We start from the raw sequence: 8,396 nt of genomic DNA on the forward strand, positions 1-8,396 counted from the left end.
CCCTGTACTGAAATAGCATGTAATAATTTTCTGGTGAGATTATGGTCTACGCAAGTGGTCCCTGAACTGAACTGAACTGAGCTGACCTGTAACTGACGACCGGACCGGTAACTGGCGACCGAGTTTAATAATGTACGTCTGATCAGACTACTGCCACAGTATACTGGGTGAAACAACTGAACTGACCGGATAACTGGCGATCGAACCGGTAACTGGCGACCGGGTTTAATCATGATAGTAAAGTGACCACAAGCAATATCGCATAAATCTCAAAATGAATATTTTTGCACGTAATATAATTAATCAACATAATTAAATATCCTGCAATAATTTTACTGAATGGATTGGATCGCTCCCAGGCTCGCTGCAACCTACATATGCCATGAAAAATATGCAATAGCTTTTACTTAACCAAACTATGCAATTAAATCCGAAAACTGAGACAATTGCGCCTACGATTTTCGTATTTAATCATGACTCTGTATCAACCCGAACCAATACCGAACCATCAAGTAGTCATGATTAAAATACGCCTAAAATGATGAAGTAATACCCCTAAAATGTTGAGGGTCGAAATCTAGGTGGATGGAGGCCAAAACATGAAACGCTCTATCGAGAGTCAATTTGGCACATCGCACCGTAAATTCTCGTACGACCTCAAAAATGATCCGAATCACGAACGGCCAAAAACATGACCTTCCTAACTCGATGAAGCACTGTCCAGTTCAAGGCCATAGGCTAAAAGCCGACCGAGAACTCGAAACACGCCTGAGAACAACAGCACCACTTGCTGTCAAATTACAGCAGCTGTGCAATCGCATTTCTTGTGTCGTTTTCGAGACTACCGGCCATTGGGGCTTGAACCACCGACCAGAGACTCTTACCAACATCCCAAAGAATGATTTGAACCATGGCTAAGGGCCCTAGGCCAGCCACAATTCGCACCATTCCAGAAGTAACCCGAAAGGTTCACCCGAGAACACCTTGTATGCGTGTGTGGTGTTGTGCTTCGTTTGCTGTCTCGCGTCGTTCTAGTGGCCATTTGATTGACCATGGCACGATCTAGACATCTTGGGGTATGGTATGAACCGTGGCTAAGGGCCATAGACCAACCAAGATCCACACAATTCCACCATATTCGAAACATACTTGCTGTAAAAATAAGAAGCCGAAATGGGGAAGGGGCTGTTCTTGCGTTATTTTGTAAAAACCGATTCACCATGGACCAAACCTCCAAAAGGGCGACTTAGTCACGTCTTAGAAATGCTAGGGAAGTGTTCTAACCATGGCTATAGGCCTTGGGGCAGCCAAGATCAGATTCATTTCCCTTTGACAGCACAACAGAATTTTCGAAAACTCAAATGGACAAAAATGGTGAGTCGCTGTCATCTTCGGTTTCTATCATGCATGGGGCTTGTTTGAATGGACCAACATGGTCTTAATGCATCCTAGTACATGTCTGGATGTAGCCTAGTGAGCCTGGAGTCGAACCATCCACCTGAAACAACAAAACAAGAGAACCCGTGAAGCTTGTCATGGAAACCGAAAATTCTGCATGATTATTTTTCTGAAAATTCCTTGATGTGTTTCGGTTTTTGCATGGAAATGATGATCATGTAATGTTAAATAATGATAATAGGACTTGATTGAAGAGTCAAGGAAGAACATATGCATGCCTGGTTTCGTTTGAAAGAAAAACGAAAGAATGAGACGATTCGGCGCGGATGAGGTGGAGTGATCTTGCTTCCTTGTTCTTCACTCGATTTTTTTTCTTAATGAACTATCGATTTTTCCTCACTAAACCCACTGATCAAGCTCTGAAATTCTCTCAAATATTCGGTGGTGGGGGAGGGAAAATGGTTAGGAGGGTGAGGGAGATCCAATAATAAAGGGATACCAAGGTATGACCAAGTCTCCTCTTTTTGAAATTTGAATTGTTTGGTATCAAATGACTTCTTGGATGGATCTAGAATGAGTGGCCGATTTTTACATGTTAGATGTAGGTTGATTATGATCTAATATTAATTAATTAAGGGTGATTATTAAATGAAAAGATTATCAAGTTAAGGGATGGCAAGGAAAGGGTCAAAGGTGAGTTGGCATAACATTGCTTAATCCACTAAGGGGTGGCCGAAAATTAGACATAAAATGAAGGGGAAATGTTGTTTATTAAGTAAATTTATAACCCTTAAAAACCTTACCCATCCTTTAAATAATTTAGTGTATTAATCCCTTAATTATGGAACTTAAATGAATTTATTTTCTACTCACCTCAAGTTGCTTAAATAAATCCCTAAACCTCCTTTTAACTTAAATTAACTTACTTGCTAGCTAAAATAAATTCTGGAAATGTTTTCTGAATCTTAAATTTTATCTCGAAACTCCAACTCCAGTCCGGCCTCACTGAATTACTGAAAAGATAAAAATTTAAACGACTGCATAAAATAATTAACTTTAAAGAAAAACATTTAAATACTCATGCAATAAAATCATTTTAATTTAAATACTAGAATTATGCATGACTTATACGTAGTCTAAGTTACGGGTTCTACAATAATATTTTATGGTATACAACTCACTCACTGTGTTTCCAAAGAGAACACACACTCTCTTAATACAGGAGAACAAACACCTCACAAATATTATAAAACTAATAGGAGAAATAAGAAAACTCAAGAAGAAGCTTGAGAATGGGATACTCCAACTTATGAAGGAATGCATCTATTTATAGATGCAATTCCTCCTCTGAACAAGAAACTTTCGTTTCAAACTTTTCCAACTTTGCATCCCACGTTTTTTTATTCAGCCAATTCAATTTATTTTTCCGACATACATTTAATGCACACTGTCTTTGACCTTTCTTCTACCGACAGTTAGATATAAAAAAAAATTTATTAGATCATTTATAGATAAATTTTGTAAACAAATTTTTTATATAATCTAACCCATAAAAATATATAATATATTTAAGTCGAAATTTGAATCTGAGTAATATTTAATTTCAGTTTGTTGGTGGATATTTATTAAGTAAAAAAGTAAATGGATATTGTCCATGTCACCCTACGACGAAATTGTTATCTCCTGACAACTTTTTTTTCCCATTAATAACCAAATTTCCACCAAGCGACGTAGTAGCACCATGTCGTGGCTGGCTCGTTCCATCGCCAACTCTCTCCACCTCGAAGATGAGGACGACCCCGCCTCCACGCCGCCGGAAGACCGATTCAGAGACGGAGCCTTGATTCCCGAAGAAGATCCACGATCGGCGGATAGCGATGACGACCGCCGCTACGATTCCTACCGTGGGGACGATGGTGATCTAGATAATGAAGATGATAACAATCAAGGACGCGGAGTCAGAGAGGATCTCTCAGAATTGAAAGACACCCTAAGGCGCCAATTTTGGGGCGTCGCTTCGTTTCTCGCTCCTCCTCCACCTCCGCCTCCGCCGCCGCCGCCTCCTGTTCAGAAATCGGTTCTTGTGCGATCCGAATCGAAATCTGATTGCGCCGAGTCTGTTAATGATTATGAAGAGGAGGAGGAATTGGCGGAGTTTGTTCAGGGACATTCTGGTCAATATGGGGATTTTTCAAATTTGTCGCGCTTGGAGGATCTTAACTGTACTATGAATACCATTGATGATGCAATTGGAATTACAGAGGAAGTTTTGGCTTTTGCGAGGAACATTGCGCATCATCCAGAGACCTGGTTGGATTTCCCCTTATCAGAGGAAGAAGAATTTGATGGTGAGAAAATTTGAATTTTGTGAGCTTTCCTTCAGTAAATTAATTGTTTTATTCTCTAATTTTTAATTGTAAATATTTCATTAATTTAAATTACTAATTACTATCGTGCATTACATAATTATTTTGCTTTCCCATAGGGGCGAGGTTATTCATTTACCTGATTGACAGATAGCATGTGCAAGTTAAGCAATTATTTTGTGTATATTTCTTCTTAAAATTTCCAGACGTGCACATACTCGACATTGGAACCTAAATCGAACTGTAATTGTTCAGTCCATTTGTTTGTTGAATTGCGCGTGAAACGGAAACAAATTAGTTGATGCTCATTTTATGTCAGTAGACTTTCAAACATTTGTAATGGCTTAAGTTATACATATGGTGCCATAAGGCGTAACTTTGCTTTGGTGGTATAAGATGTTGTTATTAGGCAATGAAATTTACAACCAGTTTATTTCAGGCATTAAGTTCTTGAGTGTTGGTAGTTCGATTTTAGGCTTATCATTGACAAATGAAATGGAAGTACACGAGTAGCGATTCATGATGCCAACTTTTGATAAGTATATTGTGCGTCTGACATGAGTTATTCATGTCATTGAATAACTCATATCCGGCTAAGGCCATCTCCATTCGTCTTTGTTTCTTTCATAGGTTATAAATAGGATTCTAGTTAACTTTTTTCCTTGCCTTTGTATTAAGCTAGTTGAGATTATGTAGATACCGATTGATAAATGTGTTCACCTTATGAGATATCAACATATACTCTTTTCAGTTTTTTAATACCAGCTGCATCATTAAGAATTACATCTTGTTGCTGATTCATCTATCCTAATAATCTGCAAATTTTGTGTGTTAGTAAATAGTTGAATTCTACTACCACATTTTCATATGTATGATTGATTTTTTTTCCTTTGCCATCAGCCTTGTTGCATCAATGATCAGCGATGGATATTATTTTCATCCTGGAAAAGATACTTGATAACAAACTTCAACTGATATTCATTTTCATATGATATACTGTGGCACGGTAAATGCCTTGTCACATTTTACATGAAGAGTTGTTTTAATGATTGTTGGTTACATAGCATATAAGGAATGTTATCATATACATTCAGATGTTTTCAGCTGCAAAGTTCTTTTTGTAATTTGCTATTTTAATTTTCAGATTTTGATATATCTGATGCACAGTACAAGCATGCATTGGCTGTCGAACAAGAAGCACCAAGATTAGCAGCACTTAGAATTGAACTTTGCCCAGCCCATATGAGTGAGGGCTACTTTTGGACAGTCTATTTTGTTCTTCTGCATTCGAGGTTGAATAAACACGATGCCGACCTTTTATCTTCACCACAGGTTAGTGGTGTTCTTCATCATGATAAAAGAAATTGAGTTTGGCTGACATTAAGGTAATTCACCACCTTTTCAATATAACTGAAAATGAAGAGAAATTTAGTTGGTTCAGATATTGTTTTCATGATAAATTTATGCCATTTATAATGCAAGAGACCTTTAGTGGTCCTTTTGGTGAATCCTTATTTGTTTTTCAAAATAATCCCCACGTTAACTTTAATATGTTATTCTGCAAAAAAAAGTAAGAGGTGTCAGGTGTGATGAATGAAGGTGTTACAACCTTATATAAAATAATCTATATTTCCCATTTTAGTTTTTAATTCAGTTTTTTTTTTTTTAAAAAAAAAACAAATTTCTTCCCAAGTTAAAGTTTTTATATTAACAAATTTTCTCCTCGTTGTAGTGTAAAATTTCAAATATTAAAATATAAAATTATTAAATATTTGTGTTTGATTCATTGTTATGTATATGCAATGCATGCGTGAAATACCAATTTTGGTGGTTTGAAATGTAAGCTTAGTGTTTCTACGGGTTGATGAAGTTATTTTTCATATTCTTCATCCACCACTTCATTCCGACCTTTGAGGATGCAATTGCTTTTTCTTTATTGTTTTGCATTATTACCTTTCAGATTGTGCAAGCTAGGTCTACGTGGATGAAAGAGCTACATGAGAAAACTAAGGACGAATCAAATTTAATAGGAAATACTTCCCACTTGAAAGACAGTTCAGAATATACGCATGAAAACTTCAACTCGTGCAAAGATAATTCTAGGTATAACCATGAAAACTTCAACTCGTATGAAGATACTCATTCTTGGTATATGTCAAGCAGGACGTCTCCTTTTGACCCTTCCACTCCCCATGAAAGAGGTAAAAATGAGACCGAAAAGCAACTATTTTGTGAAGTCGAGTACATTGACAAATCTGCTGTCAATGAAGGTCCATCACCTAAACCTCTAGAAAAGGATATGGTTGTTGGTCAATGTTTTGAAATAGCAGCCTTGGACGATGATTATGATGACGATGACGACTGGCTAAAGGAAGACTCGGACTTAGTTGGGTATTCCGGCCCCTTGATTATTGGAGATGAGGAAGACATCTCGTTTAGTGATCTAGAGGACGATACTGATTACACTACTCCTTTAAAATCCATGACATTGGTGACTGATTCAAGAACAACCACCAACACTTCATGAATTTCAATTTCATTTCACAAGTGTTTATGATTCTACCAGGGCAGATCACATCTGCATCATATGTTGGAATCATGTGTTGGTGGCATGCCCTCGTTAATTTGTGCAGCAATGAGTGTGCATTACTTCTGCAAGATTTACGGACATAAACCTATAGCTGAATGTGCCTGGGGCTTCCACTGGTTGTCAGTTAATGACATGGAATTTAGCACTTCAAAACTCACCGTTAGAGCAATCTTATCGGATGGCGCCTGAGTTTACTGCCTATGGGGATGGTGAAGATAAGAATCTTGACAATTCGAGATTTTGGTCTATTAATATTACCGTCCCCCATAATCGCAGAAAAGGTATTCGTCATTTTTTATCCCCTCCTATAATTTTTTAAATTAATCAGCCAATAACCTGGCTTTTACGGTACATGCCTTGTGGTCCTTGCGCCATTGATTTTATTCAGTTTAATTTATGCCCTTTGGAGGTCATAGCTTGTACATGACCCAGAGGGGAAAGAAATTGTGATCTGTTTGTACATGTGACTGGAAAATGTGAAGTATTTATTGCTGAATAATATTTCGGCCGTTTTGTCATTTACCTGGAATACTTTGTATGATATGTGCCTTTTTTTGTCTTAAATCAAAAAAATATTGAACCCAGGTTGAGTCTGGGGGGGTGTTCGGATTCATTCATGAGATGTAACTTTTTGTATGATAAGGTACTTTGTTTTCATACTTTTTTCCATACAAACATAAACAAAAATATACTTGCATCCCAATGTTGGAAAATTTTTATATTTTTAGCAGGGAGAAGATAATGTTAATTTTTTTTTTAAAAAATTTTAGAGTAATATTTGATATTCATTGGTATTTAGACGAACCATGCGAGCATGAATATACACCTGTAGTTTGAAAGATGATATGCTTTTATGCTAAAGGGGAAAAAAAGTTTTATTCATGCTCTACATATGGTTTATTCTTGTTATTCATATGATTAGTGTTATGATTCACTCAACACATACACCTGTAGTTTGAAAGATGAAATAATTTTATGATAAAGGGAAAAAAAGTTTTATTCATGACATCCACATGGTTAACGTCATTATCCACGTGTTGTGTTGAGTGGATAAATTATGGGCACTCATTCAACCATGATGTATGGATGAGTAATCATGATTCATCAATTAACATACGTGTGAATGATGGTACTACCATATGAATATCATCTATCAAGTAAAAAAAAATACCATAAAATTGTGAGTTTTATCATCAATAAAATAAAAGAATCACTTAGTTTCTTTTTTTTTTTAAAGGTGACCTGCGGCCGCTACTCTCCGGTCTTTGTTTATACATGATTTAACCTATCTTTGTTCATACATTAGTTAAATATGTAAGATTTGTCCACTTCTGTCATCCCTAAATCATGTAAAACTATGTATAATTTGCATGAGTCCAAAGTGGATCAATTGGTTAAAGGGAAAAAAAAGTTGCAAGATTAATATATTGTAATGGGAATTGGGAGCCCAATTAAAACAGACTTCCGATGAATTTTTTCCTTCCCTTTGGGCTCTAATTATTTCTTTGCCACAAAAGTTGCAGATTACTCCAACTTTTTTGGGTCTTAATTTGATATCAAAAGTAGTTAAAACAACAAGCACATGGTGCCAACTTCCATCGGTTAAAAACTAACTGCAACTCAAAGCATCATTTTAACTGGAATTTTAAAAAAAATTGTGGGTAAATATATATATTTTTTTTAGAAAAATCAAGTTCCACCTCTTTAAATATTGAATGATCTGATTAAAATTTCTGAATCCGCTCATGCCAGAAATATTAAACATTTAACTAAACAAAAATCCATAATCGAAAACATGCACAAGTAACTATCTCAATGCGTCAAATATGTGATTATAGAAAACTTTGATGAAAAACAAAAAAAGAAAACCGACTTTGAACCGTAATTCGCATATATGATTGAATGCTACTAGTTTTTCTTGCCACAGCAAGCAAGAATTTCATTCTCCATTTAATTAATGTGGTGTGTTCATATTTCTGTAATTTTGGATTGATTCTTCGTCATTAAGCTAATTATCATAAAAACAGTGCCCCCACCTGATT

General features: G+C 36.1%; 1 protein-coding gene across 1 annotated transcript; it reads left to right on the forward strand.

Moving 5' to 3' along the window:
* Nucleotides 1-3,090: 3,090 nt before the first annotated feature.
* Nucleotides 3,091-6,876, forward strand: LOC142547449 (uncharacterized). Its single transcript, XM_075655754.1, has 3 exons — nt 3,091-3,746; nt 4,909-5,096; nt 5,725-6,876. Exons 1-3 carry the CDS (start codon nt 3,140-3,142, stop codon nt 6,289-6,291), a joined length of 1,362 nt encoding a protein of 453 aa, XP_075511869.1. The 5' UTR covers nt 3,091-3,139; the 3' UTR covers nt 6,292-6,876.
* Nucleotides 6,877-8,396: the final 1,520 nt, after the last annotated feature.

The sequence above is a fragment of the Primulina tabacum genome, chromosome 5 (assembly GCF_025594145.1).
Source record: "Primulina tabacum isolate GXHZ01 chromosome 5, ASM2559414v2, whole genome shotgun sequence".
Lineage (NCBI taxonomy): Eukaryota > Viridiplantae > Streptophyta > Magnoliopsida > Lamiales > Gesneriaceae > Primulina > Primulina tabacum.

Coding starts and splice junctions, on each gene's coding strand:
- LOC142547449 (XM_075655754.1), top strand. CDS start 3,140: ATGTCGTGGCTGGCTCGTTCCATCGCCAACTCTCTCCACCTCGAAGAT. Junction 3,747..4,908: donor AGAGGAAGAAGAATTTGATG/GTGAGAAAATTT, acceptor TTTAATTTTCAG/ATTTTGATATATCTGATGCA. Junction 5,097..5,724: donor ACCTTTTATCTTCACCACAG/GTTAGTGGTGTT, acceptor ATTACCTTTCAG/ATTGTGCAAGCTAGGTCTAC.